General features: G+C 45.2%; 1 protein-coding gene across 1 annotated transcript in view; it reads right to left on the bottom strand.

The window, feature by feature from the left end:
• LOC144124506 (proteasome adapter and scaffold protein ECM29) overlaps positions 1–15,396 on the bottom strand; it is a 409,805-nt gene that overhangs the window by 330,582 nt on the left and 63,827 nt on the right. The window contains 3 exon segments of the mRNA XM_077657223.1: positions 543–611; positions 3,997–4,105; positions 8,018–8,253. Of these exon segments, the coding sequence (XP_077513349.1) occupies positions 543–611; positions 3,997–4,105; positions 8,018–8,253 (414 nt within the window).

Below are 15,396 nucleotides of genomic sequence, written 5' to 3'. Positions count from 1 at the left end.
ACTTTGAAATCAAAAGTTCATTAAATGCACACTTCTGGTACATGCCTCTAGCCAGTGCAAGACAACACCAATACACAAAGGTAAATGGGAATTATATCGAAAGAGAGAATGTCCAGGGAACAGGCCATGCAGCGTAGCGCCCGAATTGCCTGCATGGAGCGAGTACACAGAAAAATTCGTGACAGCGATGCAGTACGGTGGCAATTTGACAAGGCCGGAAATGCGAATATTGTAACTGTTAACTTTCTTTACAGATGCAGTGTACTGTACCCACACCTTCCCGTCATATGCACTAAAATCTGAAATCACACTGTGTGCCCTCAATCAATTTGCTGCACTACTGGTACAATATTTCGCGTCGAATACAAGTCGATCAGTCTGCCCTGCCAAGCTATTTTGCTACTAAGTGCATTGTCAGAGAAGATTAGCAAAAATTCAGATGCAACGTCACTTATAATGGAATGCTGAAATCTCCCTCATGCAGCAAATCGCACCCATGCTTCCAAGACCCATGCCAACCAAGACATCCGTGTGGTGCTCACCTCTGAGTACTGCGGCCGGCTCCAGGGCAAGTTGGAAACGCTGGGCAGGCCAGAGGCCGTGGCACCTGCCTGCAGAGGCAACAGACACCTGCACTGCACATATCCGTCAGGTGCTAAAGCACTGGGCACCCTGTACCCACATGCCTCCTTGCAGCTTTGTGCACAGTGCCAATGAGCAACATCAACGCAACAGCGAGGTGAAAAAATCCTATCTGCCCACTCCAGGCAGCATTTTTATGCTGCCTGGCACAATCTAAGGTCCCTTGATGGCATATTAAAGAAGAGACAGCAAATTTTCGGCTGATGCCCTTGACAATGGCATCATTAGTCACGACTAGGAACACACCTACGGCTGCTGAATAATTTATCATTGAATTTTTTTTCTAATGTTGTTTTGGCTTCAAAAGTGGCTGTCACGTACAAGATGTGTTCAGGTCACATGATGTATGCAGAAGCTGTGATATGATCACTGCTTGTTCATTTTTGTCATTCCAACTTTTGGGCAGGTAAGGGTTAATATGAATTAAAATGAAGAAACAGCGACCATACGGCAGTTTTTATATGCCTCACAAGACCTGAATATGTATTATGTATTATATTTCACAGCCATCATTTGTGTATTGAGATCAAAAACGAAACGGCATGATAGAAAAAATTAAATTATAAAGAAAAATTCAATTATAAACTATTTGCTGCTTGTTGGTGCAATCCATGTGGCTGTCTATGTTTTCTAATGTGCTGCACATCGTTCTAAAGAGAGAAAACACAACTAAAATTTTGTGTCTATTTTAAAGGGGGATGTGGCTTTTAGCAATAATTTTTTATTTCTTGATGGATCTACAGGAAATGTTTTTAGCATATTATAAATAATGTTATAGCAGATGGCGGCTTTAACATTCATTGCTTTTCTACAGGTATGCTACAGGTCAGGGCATGCTTAGAATTTATTTTTTCAAAACACAAATTTTCAGTTTCGAATTTTTGCGATGCAGTGTCCGTAGATGTGTTCAGGCTGAGAACAATACTTCATACAAAAAATTTGTAATTCATAAACTTGAAAAGCAAAGATTTCATAACCTGCAGTATAGACTTAGGAGTGGAATTAAAAAAAAAAAACAGAGTTAACACAGACATAACATTCGTGAGGAAATCTCTTTCACAAGATGAACATTAAGTCATACAACTGGAATTCCCGATATGCAATGCCACCAAAGTTCATGAAACAATTTTTTTAGGGTACTTCCTGATGGATTTCAGCAATGAGACTTCAGGACAGAGTAGAAAATTAGGAATTCGAGTGGACACCATATTTACATGATTGTAAGTCGACTTGAATGTAAGTCAACACCCCCATATCGCAATGTCAGAAAAAAACAAAAGAAGGGAGTGCCCATGGGCACATTTTAAAATGTAGATGTATTAGTTACTGGACCACTCGTCCACACTTGCACCAATGTGCTCACTAGTGCTGCTGTCGACATCACTGCTGCGGTCCCACAGAACGTAGTTCTAAGACCTGGTTCCAATGCCATTGTCCAGCGAAATCTCCCACTTCGCAAACAACAGGACCATGACATCGCGCGGAATAGCAGAAAATTTTGCCTTGCTGAAGCTGCCACACCTGCATTACCCGTTCTGAAATGTCAAACTTGAGGCCCGGCGGGTAGTTGTTCGTTTCTTCGGCGTAAAGAATGATAGCCATCTTAAATGTAGCCATGAACAAGTGCCGAACGCTTACCAGCCCCGGAGGACAAATGACGAGTGACGAAGCACTAAATTGAAAACTGGTAAAACGTGGCCAGCAATCAAGTCAAATGCGTCAAACAGAGCCACAGAAAAACTATGCGTGAGCTGCGCTGGCCCTTCCATCAACTATCGACACTCCCATGAGCACCGAGTGCGTAGTTAAAAGTAAAACAAAAATGATAATAAAAATCCTTCCAAACAAGCGCGGAGAGTAGCCAAATGCTACTAGGCAGAGCCGCAGAGCAAACATAAAATTGCGACCACGCTGTAGCATCTCTGATGTCTCATTTCTCTCGCCTTTATTTATGGTGCCATACTTTGGCTTCGATTGTAGGTCAACCCCCCGCTTCGAATTTTCAAATTTAAAAAAACAAGTTGACTTACAATTGTGTAAGCACGGCATAGTGACTTAAGAAAGCAATATTTGGGCCATTTTTTGTGATTTTAAAGCCACATCCCCATCCTAAAAGCATGATGGCCATCATGCACTGCCAAAAATGCCTTCAACAAGACTGACAGGTGCATCACCCCAGCCAGCTTGCCCTCAAAGTGAGAACGAAAAGGTTACCTTAATCAGGGATTCAATAGAATGTAATCTGGTGAGGACAGAACATTGCTAAAATAGTAAAAATACACTCGCCAACATTTGACGAAAGAAAACATGACATTCCGGGGCCCTTACGGATCCCTTGATCACACAGTGTGCTAGGCAGAATGAGGATGGTTGAAACTGAGCAGTGAGCGATTGTACATTTCTGGATGATTTCCATGTAATCTATTAAGAGCGCACTTCATGTTATGCACCGTATTTACTTGCATAAATTGCGCACCTTTTTTTTTTAAATGAAGGCTTCAAAAAGAGGGCGTGCAAAGTACGTGAAAATTTTCTGAACACATTCGTATAAACACTACAAAGGTCATAGCGTGCAATATATATACTGTATATATTGCCGCCTATATGTAGACTGGGCCTCCATCTTACATCCCTCGCATACCCCCTCCCGCCCCATGCCACGTTATGCACTTCCCCTCGGAGCAATAACCGCGCTCAGAGCAATAAATGCGCAACGATACAATCACGAAGCCAGTAGTGGGAGGCAAAGGAGATAACGGGCGCGACAAAATAGCGCCCTCGTGTGCGGCTCGGCTGACTAGCAGGAAACGCAACAGCGAACGGTTCGGTAGTTTCAGATTTGGGTTCGCGTGCAACTGATTGTCCGGGAAAGCGACCACCAGTGTAAGCGAGCAATGTAAACAGCGCATAATTCATGCCCTCGCCACTCACACCTTTCGCAGCCGCACACAGCGACGTGGCCGATCTTCCCAACCTTGCCCCATGCATATGCAGGTGAGCTGACGCAGCAGAGGTTGCAAAATAGGCGAGTTTTTTTTTTTGTTTTTTTCAAAAATCCAGGTAGAAAGTAGGAGATGCGCCAATTATGCGAGCAAATACGGTGTGTGAGATGATTAAAAAGAAGGCGCGATGACAAGTTTTTCTCTGTGGTGATGACAGATGCTTTGTCCTATTCAATAGCGTGTCTTGCTCCTTTGCTGTGCTCTGCCAAAGCATTAGTTGTAGAGCGACTATTCCCGATGTCATTTTGATGCTCTTTGATCCTTCATTTAAAGTTCCCAGTTTCTACCATACAGGTGGCATCACAGCCTTGACAAGGTATCGTAGACCATGCCAAGATGTCCTGAAGGTCACCTTGTCATACAGCAGCTTCAGCATATCAGGGAACGGGGAGAACAGCTGGCCGGCTGCTCCCTCGGTTGGGTACAGCGCTTTCAGCGCCTCACGGCGGATCTCCTCCTGGCTGCAAAAATGCCAGCAGCTGCTGCTCTAGCTTAGCACCAACAAAGGACACACACAAAACCAACTGACAAGACACAGCACATCTGCCCACAAGCAGCTGGCATGCTCCCTATTCATGTGTAAGTTTTACAAAACATCTCGGCACATCTTGTATATGAAGTTCTCCAATTTAAGAGTCTCCATAACATCGGGTAACGAGGTAGATGTCTTGTATAGACAGGCCATTCACACAAGTTTTTCACAAATATTTTAGAGCTTAGACAAGAGCCTTGAATTTTTGGCTCCTCTCAACAGCATCAATGCTCTTGAGGAAAGAAAGAATTGGGCATCAATGCTTAAAAACATCGGCAAGAGCCTGGTAAAAACCTATTTTTCTGACTAAGTCCAACCGCTTTGTGCACAAAGCATTGGAAAACACTGCATTGGAAAAGACTAGAGGAAGCATTGAAATGAAGTGGAATTTGCAAGCATTGGCAAGCATGTTGAGCCTCGACAACAGACCAATTTCCCTCAAAGTTCCGCAATGCGACTGCTGCTATGGAGGACGTCAGCTGATAGTCACAGCTCTTAGCAGGTGCTCAGAAAGAATGAATTATGCCAAGAGAATGAGGGGCACAATGAAAGCCTGATGCTTTCACTGACGATTAAGGCAAATTAAAAGGACCCTAAAAAGATTGATTGTCACCTTAACAGATCTTTGTGGACAAAGTATTTGGGTCGAATTTAAAATCTTTGTGTGGACCCTATAATTTACGAATGTTTTTAGAAATTGCTGCTTGGGCAACCTGGGCGAGCCTTCTAATTAGGCATGGCAGAGATAGGGCATGGAGGAGTTAACTCCCGACCTGTTTTTTTTTTTTTTCTGATGCATCAAGGCGTACGAGTTGAGGGGGCGAGGAAGAGCATCTTTAATCGCCGATATCTTCCGTGTTAATGAGGCTACTGAATGCATATTTTAAAAGTGAGAACGACAAGGGACGAAGAAAGAAACAGACAAGACGGAGAGCGCATCCAAGTATGAACCACCACCTAGCCCACAATTTCCTGCTATATAAAGAAACTAGATTGAAAATTTTTACGGTGGAGTGATGAGTGAGGGTGTCAGGTGGGAGACATGATCTCACCAATGCTATTCACCACATGTTTACAGGAGGCGTTCCAAGGCCTGAATTGGAAACAATTGAGGACACTGGTGACATTGCCTTGCTGAGTCACTCAGGCGGTGAAATGCAAATCATGATCAATGAGTTAGACAGACAGAGCAGAATGGTGGGCCCAAAACTTAGCATGCAGAAAACCAGAGTAATGTTCAACAGCCTAGCAAGGGAACAACAGTTCACAATTGGCAGAGAGGGGCTGGAAGTGATAAAGGTCTACTTAGGGCAGGTAGTGACAGCTGATCACGATCATGAGAGGGAAATAATGAGAAGGATAAGAACGGGGTGGAGCACATATGGCAGGTTCTCTCAGATCATGAGTGGCAGTTTACCAATTTCTTTCAAGAGAAAAGTGTGCAACAGCTTTATCTTACCGGTACTCACCTACGGGGCAGAAACGTGGAGGCTAACGAAAAGAGTTCAGCTTAAGTTAAGGACCACGCAGCGAGCCATGGAAAGAAAAATGATAGTTGTAACGTTAAGAGACCGGAAGCGGGCAGAGTGGGTAAGGGAACAAACATGGGTTAATGACATCCTAGTCGAAATCAAGAGGAAGAAATGGGCTTGGGCAGGGCATGTAATGCGAAATATGAAGAAAAAATGGCTTCGAATATCGAATATCTGGCCAGCACAAAAAATAAATTCAGAAAAGATAAACAAGCAAACATTGTTGCTCATATTTTTTTCAAAACAGTGTACGACCTTTACAACAGAAATAAACAAAACTAGACTGCCTGAGCACTGTATAAAAAAAAAAACATGATGTGCGCGGAAATGTATACTGCTTAATAAAACAGCATAACAGTGTCCAACCTGTAATGTGGTCATGCAAAATGAAATATCATAACATGACAAGACTGGAAACAAAAATAACATGATGGCTAGTAAAACCTCATTAATTCGGAGTTCAAAAAACCGACTGAAATGCCCGGGTTATTCAAAGGTTGATTTATAAAATGCCCCGCGGCCCCGAAGAAAAAAAAACTGCAGAAAATGTGGTAGTCTTATGAGGCGGCTCTATCGTGCAAACACCTGTAATAAGCCCATGACAAGCACAGAGTTTCGGCGTGTTGGAAGACATCGCGAATGTAAGCAAGATGGGAATGCGCATTGACGTCGGAATGGCAAGACTGCTTATAAAAAAGGAAAAAAAAATGACCAGCAGCGCGTCAGTCAGCATCTGAAAGCCGCATGGAGCTGAGATTAGACTACTGGTGAATGCACAGGCCGACAGTCAATTGCCATTGCCACGGGCAAGTGGCGAAGCTCAGAAATCAAAACTACGCGGCCAGGTTATTTTTTTGATCTAGTGACAGGGGCCCTCCGAACGTTGTCATTCCTGCCGTTAGGCCCACTTAAGAGGTGCATGGGTTACAGTGCACCATGCAATAGGCGGGATTTTTACAGGATCGCTTGCCCTGTTGTTACACCTCGTCTCGCCCCTTCGGGAGCCTCAAACGAAATTCCGCAAGTAGGCTTTCCCGCATAGCGTAGTTGATCAAAACAAGATGGCGGTGGTTACGCTCAGAGAGTAAAGGTGACAGAACGAATGCCATGGGTGTGGGCATTAATTATATAACATATTACAGAAGGATAAAAAATAAACGTGCTTTTGCATTGCAATAGTTAGAAGCGGGTCGTCCCCCATGTTGTTCGCAGCACATGTGGTATGTGGAAAAGCCGACTTGCGGAATTGCGCACAAGGTCAAACCTAGCAGCATCGGAATGCGATCGGTCGACGCGATAAACTACGGAGAAGAAAGAGAACAGGGCCTTTATATTGTTTTCCTGGAACATTAAACTCTATATTCAGATAATTTGCCCAGATATTGCGGTTTTGCCACAATCGAATTTACGAAAGTCGGCGCGGTATACGATCGCTGCCAAGTATTCGGAAATTCTCGAATACGAATATGAACCAAATATGAAACATATGGATTCGTATTCGACATTTCGAATATTCACACACCCCTATTAGAGAGACCTTTATTAGAGAGGCAAGGCCTTTGCTCTGCAGTGGGTGTAGTCAGGTTGATGATGATGTTGAGTTGAGTGATGGAATAATGATCACTCATGCATTTAGTAAATTTCATTTCATGGTCCCTTTAACAAGTGCTACCATACATACTGCTTCCAGGGTAATGAGCACCTTTTCAGTCCCTTGCTCAGTGGCCCTAGCTCCAGTAGTGTTTTCAAAAAGCAGCATGCGGATTTAAAAGCAGAACGAAAATTTTCTTCCCGCTACCTCTTGACCGTCCATCCAGTGTTACTAGTGTTTATTTCATCAAAAGCAAAAGGCTTTTATCTTCGCAGCCGCAAGAGGGCAGAGGGATCAGACAACATATGAAGGTGCTCCAAGCTTTAGGTGGCAGCAGCCACGAAGTTCCAAGGCCAGCAATGCAGGAAAAGGACCCCGTTACTCTGAAAACCGTTCCAGTGGTCCTACTGCCTTGGGAAGTATGGCTGTTTGGGCCAGTTTGTGCATGATTTCAAGAGCGAGAAATGGCCTAAAAACAGAGGATGGCAGGAGATGTGCATGTGTGCCTTTTTCACATCATTTACTGTTTCCAGAACCCCGCTGCCATGTTCCCTGCTGCAAATCGGGAAAACTGGGGATAACTGAGGAGAGACGCAACACTTTTTACTCATTTCACTCGCAGTGTAAGCGTACAGTCTCAGTAAGCTGCATGTGCAAACCAGCTCTGCGCATTACACTTCCACGCTCCTTTCAACGGCGTCCAAACTTCCATGCCCACCTGTCACCAGCAGCCATGAGCAGCAGGTATCGGGCAGCCGCGTGGTCAGCCGGGTAGACTGCGGCCGCGTAGCCCAGGGCAGCCCGGCGCACGGTGGGGCTGGGCGCTGCCGCATGCGACGACACCAAAGCCAGCAGCAGCTGCTGGGTGGGCCCATCCGCATGGGACGCAAATGCGGGGGCCAGGGCCAGCAGGGCCTCCTGCAGGGCCAGGCGGGCCTCACTGCCTTCAGCTTCCTGCACACAGCGCCACCATCGCTAATAAGGCAAACCACGATAGTGCACACATTTGTCGTGCATAAACGCAGCTCGCAAAGCCCCTCATATGCCACTGGTGCTGGGGCAGTTTGTCCTCTCCAGAATGTCCCCAGCAGCACCGTTCGAAATAGCGCAAATCTTTACTACTACATCACTAGCTGCCGATGGCTTAGCTCCAAGGATGGCATTCGGTAATCTGGCAACTTACTAATTATGTAATATGTTGGCTTAAAAAAGGAACACATTAGCACTTCCTCCTTCAATAATCCCAAAATGCACTAGCGATTTATTGTCAATAATAACATTTTATGTATCACATCTCCCTGTGTATAAGTCGCTGTTTTTTTCTTAATTTCTCACCAGTGCGTCTTGTGTAGTGGTGCGAAATAGATAAGGCGAAAAAAGACACGCCACTGCATTCGAACTTTTGCCATGCCCAGTAACTATTTTTGAAAAGAAAATCTATATGCAAAAGAGGAAAAAATCAAGTTATTTTGAAACTGTCATCTTACGAGCAGGATCACATAACTTTGCCACAACAGAATTGAATGTGGCAGCAGCACAAAGCATGCTGCCACCACATCCAGTCTAGATGGTCCAACCATATTCTTCAACGTTTCGATGGCATAAATTAAATTAAAATAGTAAAATTACTTTTCTCGGCAATTTGTAATGTAATTCCTTACTTTCCTGAGCTGGTAATTTAGCAATGTAATGAATTACTCTGGGACAATCATTTCACGGGAAAAGTAATTACTAGCGAAATTAATTTTGTTGAGTACTTAGTCTCTGGTATCGACCATGCTTTGGCCTCATATATTTGCCTGGCTGATTGTCTAGAAAGAAAGACAAGCGTGCGACCAGCAATCGCCAGCACTCCAGTGAACCAGCGCATGCAGACGAGAGGCGATGGGTATCAGCACCGCCTTGGTGAAGTTTATAGGACTGCTACGCGACTTCAAGCATCACATACGGTCGCACACACAGATGCACTGCAGGGCCACCAGGAGAGCTCCATGGTATGCCGTACTGCATCTTCCCACAGATGCACTGCGAGTGCTTGAGCGAGTACTTCCCTCAAGACTGCATCATATAGATAGTCACGTCGCAGCGCTGACAAGAAGCCTCAACTGACATCTAACAAACTTGGCTGTGGGTTCTCAGGAGAACTAGCTTCTGTGGCTGCATAAGACATATCTTTAACTCAAGGGCAACACAGGCGACAGTGTTACCGCGACATGCTATTTATTAATGCAAAAGCATAATATGGCCGAGTTCAAAGTAGGTCATCATCATCATCAGCCTGACTACGCCCATTGCAGACCAAAAGGCCTCTCCTATGTCTCTCCAATTAACCCTGTCCTTTGCCAGCTGCACCCACCGTACGCCCACAAACTTCTTAATCTCATCCACCCACCTAACTCTCTGCCGCCCCCGGATACGCTCTCCTTCTTTCGGAATCCACTCCGTTACCCTTAAGGACTTTCCTTCGAATTGCATGCCCTGCCCAAGCCCATTTCTTCCTCTTGATTTCAACTAGGATGTCATTACCCTCCGTGTGTTCCCTCACCCGCTCTGCCCACTTCCGTTCTCTTAACGTTACACCTATCATTTTTCTTGCCATGCTCGCTGTGTTGTCCCTCACTTGAGCTGAACCTTTTCCGTTAGCCTCCCCGTTTCTGCCATTCATGATGTGAGAGAACCTGCCATATGCGTTCCACCCTACTCATTCTTCGTTATTTCCCTCTCATGATCCGGATCAGCGGTCACTACCTGCCCTAAGTAGTCCTTTACTACTTCCAGCACCTCACTACCAACTGTGAACTGCTGTTCCCTTGCTAGACTGTTGAACACACCTCGGTTTTCTACATGTTAATTTTTAGACCCACCGTTCTGCTCTGCCTAACTATAACAAATTGATCATGCTTTGCAGTTCTTCTCCAAAGTGACTCAGCAAGCCAAAGTCATAAGCGAATTGCAGATTATTTAGGTATTCTCCATTAACTCTTATCCCAAACTTCCCAATTCAGGCCTCTGAATACCTCCTCTAAACAGGCTGTGAATAGCATTGGCAAGATCGTGGCTCCCTGCCCTACACCCTTCCTTATTGGAATTTTATTGCTGACTTTATGGAGGACTATGATGATGATTGTGGATTTTTATGGCGCAAGGGCATCTACGGACAAAGAGCGCCATGAAACAAAATATTTTCGATTTCTCAAGGTGGGGTCAAAGACCCATTTCCCAAGCATTTCACCCTAAATAAGCCGAGCACCAGACCAGGGGAAAGCTTGTACCCATCGAATCACCGGTGGGTACCGACGGCACTGGGGATCAAACCCCACGCCTCCCGCATGCGAGGCGAATGCTAAATCACTCGGCCACCGCTGCGGTATATATGGAGGACTATGGCAGCTGTGCAGCTGCTACATATATCTTCCAGTATTTTGACATAAGGCTCTTCTACACCCCGATTCCGCAATGCCTGCATGACTGCTGAGGTTTCCACTGAGTCAAATGCTTTCTCGTAATCAATGAAGGCTATATATAGGGGTTGGCTATATTCTGTGCATTTCTCTATCACCCGATTGATAGTGTGAATATGATCTATTGTGGAATATCCTTTATGAAAGTCTGCCTGATCATTTGATTGATTGAAGTAATTGTAATGTATTGTCATTACTTTTTCAAAGCAGCAATTTGTAATGTAATTAATTACCTTTGCGAGATTTCTAGGAAAGTAATAAGCAATGTAATTCAATTACTTTTCAAAAGTAATTTTGCCATGTATGTCATATATATTTGGCTCGGCTTTGCTTATGGGAGTTTAACGCCCCAAAATGACTCAGGCTATTATGGACGCCAGCCTCTAGCTGTTTGACTCCGTTGAAATGTAACCACCGTGAGCAGGATCGAACCCGTGTCTTTTGAGTAGCCAAGCATCATAACCACCAAGCCAACACTGCGGCTACATCCATTTGGCTGCACATGCAAGTCTTGCAGTGATCTCTCTCAACATGACGCGGTGACACAATGACACAGCTAGTGGGACAAAGGCAGAAGCAGTTTGGAATATACCGGCCAGAAAAAATGAATGTATGCACAACTGAGGAATTTATTCTTGGTTAGTAATTAGCACAGAAGTCGCGGACACAGAAGAGCTCGCCAAAGGATGGTGCAGCTGTGAAAGTAAAAAAAAAAAAAAACTGGAAAATGGTGGGATAAAATACAAAAATGAAGCAAGTCACATACAAGAAACTAGGTACTGAAGCTTTCTGGCATGAAATGAATTCATATATTGCAGATATTTATAGTGCGAAAAAAGAAGCATTAATGCCTGCCTTTTGGCGAGTATCACACTTCTCAGCGCACATCAAGAGCAAACGGACAAATGAGAAAAACAAATAATAATGTTAAGTGCCAGCCAGCCGAAGAATGAGAAGAGATGACCGATGACAATGAGATCACTTAATGGCCGCTGGCCTAACACAAGCTCTCCGTTTCACGCCACTGCCAGCTTTGTCTTCTTCATGACACAACCCAGGGCCACCAAGCGATCGTCCCAATCGTAAATAGAAGACACCGACAAAGAGACGCGGGAAACGGTGATGGGCTCCAGCAACGGCACAACAGCAATGGCAAGGTAGTGAAGTGCTGGCCACCACGATGAGAGAGATGAGCATGCGAGTCCCGGTCCACGAAGCTTCCGGGCCACAGGTTGGCAGGAGCCAATGGCCAAGGCCCCAGGACACATTCAACAGCATAGGCAGGGGAATGGTGACGGCACATGTAAGCGGCGTCTCGGATCAGTGGAGTCAGTAGGTTGGGTCCTTGCGTTGGGTGTAGTTCGTCGTGTCAGTGGTCTGGGCGGGGGGAGCAACCACGAGGTTCATCATCATCATCATTTATTAACCCTTAAGGGTCCCGTCAGGGACATTACATAAGGGGGGGTGGTACAGGGGTGTTCAGCCGTCATACATGAATATAAATAGAATGAATATAAATATAGAAGAAATATAAAAATACAGAAAAATATAGAAAATATAGAATAGAAAAAAAAAGTAGAACAAGACGAAAAAAGACAGAAGTAACAAATTCAAATAATCACGTCATGACAGAGTGTAGCAGAAATATAAACAAAAACAAATTGCAACTTTGGAAGTAGCACAGGATGGTCAGTTAGCAGGGCTTGGAAGCTGGCATAGGGTGCAGGAAAAATTTATTTGTCGTTGAGATGGTCGATTAGGAGCTGTCTGAATCTGGAAGGATTAGTCTCAATGATAATGTGTTCGGGGAGGTTATTCCAGCTTTCTATAGCACTGGGAAGGAAAGATTTATTGAAATAATTGGTGGAGCCGTGCAAACGCTGTATGCTTAAGGAGTTAAATAAACGACGAGATGATCGTACCGGAGCTCGTAGAAGGTTTTCTCGAAGTGCTGGAAAGTTAATTACAGTTTGTGAAAAAAACAAAGAATTGAAGTTTTCCTGCGAAAGGCTAATGACTTGATGCCGAGGGATGATTTCAACGCTGTGATGCTGAGCTGAGATTTATACTGTGAGGTGATGAAGCGTGCTGCCCGATTCTGGATGGCTTCGAGTGAATCTATCAAGTAGGCTTGGTGAGGATTCCATATTGTTGAGGCGTATTCTAGTTTAGTTCGAATGTACGTTTCATATGCTAGTTGTCTGGTGGCTGCTGTGGACATGGAAAGTGATCGCCTGATGAATCCGAGTGATCTGGAGGCACTAGCACATAGTTTCATGATGTGATTAGCCCAGGTTAGGTTGGTTGTTATCTCGATGCCGAGGTACCGGTATGAATTAGCTTGAGACAGCGCTATGGAGTTCAGGGAGTACGAAAAATGAAGAATCGAACGTTTACGTGAGATGTGCATGAACTTACATTTAGAAACGTTGAGCTGCATTAGCCAGTCGGAACACCACTTCTAAATTCGGCTTAGGTCATCCTGTAATAATTCCTGATCACTGCTATTGTTGATGCGGCGATAAATGACGCAGTCATCCGCAAAGAGACGGACAGATGATAAAATACCAGATGGCAAATCGTTGATGAAGATTAAAAAGAGTAATGGAGCAAGAACCGATCCTTGGGGAACCCCGGAGATTACTCTAGTAGTTTGAGATCCATGACTGGCGATGACGGTGAATTGCAAGCGGTTGGTTAAGAAACAGTGGATCCAGGATAAGACAAGCGGGTCAAGTGACAGAGCTGAGAGTTTGGAAAAGAGACGCTGGTGAGGGACGCGATCGAATGCCTTGGCGAAATCTAAATAAATTATATCGGTTTGGAAGGCGGAGTCTAGATTTAGGTGAAGATCAGTTGTAAGTTCGAACAGCTGAGTTTCGCACGAAAAACCTGCCCTGAAACCATGCTGATTGGGAAAGAAGAAACGGTTGTGGTCAAGGTGAGATGCGATGTGCGAGTATATTATATGTTCGAAAAGTTTACAAGAGATACATGTCAGTGAAATTGGTCGATAATTTGAGGGGTCGGAGCGATCTGCAGCTTTGAAAACTGGGACAACTTTGCTTAATTTCCAGTCGTCTGGAATCTGACTAGTGTTAAGAGACTGGGCAAAAATGAGTTGTAAGATTTGGCTCGTGAAATATTTAGTTGCTTTAAAAATCTTAGCAGGGAGGTTGTCTGGTCCAGGGGAAGTGGATATCTTTAGATTATCTATGAGTTTTAAAATTCCCTCGGCTGTGATGGTAACAGGTGGCATAGGTGCATAGTTTAGACTTGGCACGGAAATAATGCTTGCTGTTGGCTCCTGGGTAAATACGGACGTGAAATAGGAATTCATGACGTTCAGGTTCAGGTCTGAAAGGCTGAGGCAAGCCGGGCGAAACAGGACACAGAAGCTTGCGGGGCTTTAGTAGAGGAGATAACTACATCTTAAAGCAGTGCAATACACAGGATGTACTGGAAGAAACTAGAGCGCTGCTTTAAGATGAACCCATTCCAACTTGCCCGGTTTTCTGTTCTTGAGATAATTATGTTTTCCCCCATTTAACCGTGGCTGCTGTTCAAAACAGCCACACCCAACCCAGTGATCGTGTACGCTACCGAGCACATGCCGACAACGGCGGGCCTTGCTCTGAAGGAACAAAGGAACGACACTGGCTGACACAAGGAAGGCATTTACTGCTACAACAATAACACCAGCTAGCAACAAAATACGCTAAGGAATCGAGGTCGTCCGACTCACCAGCAAGGTTAAGAGCGAATGTTCGGCCATGCTAGGGCAGGGGATACTACGCGGACGGACGGGGCGATATGTGGGAGAACGCTCCCCCCCTTGAGGCCTCGCCCTGCTGGTGGAGAGCGGAGTGCTGCGGCGACACATCCGCACGCAACGTCCCAGCCTAAGAGACGATGTGCTCTCCCTCCCGCGCACGCAGCAATAACGCAGTCTTTGGCGCTCATGTCGCTGTGACGCCGGCACCCTCCCTTGTTAGCTAAGGTAATTAACCAGGGAGAGTTACGCGACGCGCCTCTCCTCGCGGCGAAGCCGTGGGAGGGTGCACTGCGGGAAAGCTAACCAAAAGGGAAAGTTGTGAGGGAATGTCCCCACAAGCTCCAGGACCAGGATGCCGATGATGACCCAGTACCACACACCTAATGTTACTTGGCGGCCAGCCAAAGAATGAGACTAGATGACTGATGGCAATGAGATGATTTTAACGGCCGCTGGCCTAGCGCGAGCGCTCCGTCTCGCGCCACAGCCAGCTTCGTCTTCTTTGTCACAATATGACAAGCAAGTTTTACAAGAGCACTGCAAACTTTAGCTGCATTCGATTCAGCTGTGGTTCACTGCACCGCCTCCACAGGTTCATAGTGAGCTGTACCAAAGCCCTGACTCACAGCACCCTCTGCACCACCGACCGTGACTGATTTGGGTGCAGCCGTGGTGTTGGTTTGGTCCAAGGAACCGTGGCATCAGCCATCAAGGAGGTGCAAAAAACCGCTAAAATGCTTATAAATATTGAAGGTGAATTAAGGAAGGTTTTTGCTGTCATTAACGGGCCTGATGTCATTTTGAGATAAAACGGCGAAGAAATCTATGTGACAGCAGCTAACTTTCTGCGTTTTGTGTTGT

Source organism: Amblyomma americanum, chromosome 3, assembly GCF_052857255.1.
Source record: "Amblyomma americanum isolate KBUSLIRL-KWMA chromosome 3, ASM5285725v1, whole genome shotgun sequence".
NCBI classification, from domain to species: domain Eukaryota; kingdom Metazoa; phylum Arthropoda; class Arachnida; order Ixodida; family Ixodidae; genus Amblyomma; species Amblyomma americanum.
This window is presented reverse-complemented; position numbering and strand designations above follow the sequence as displayed.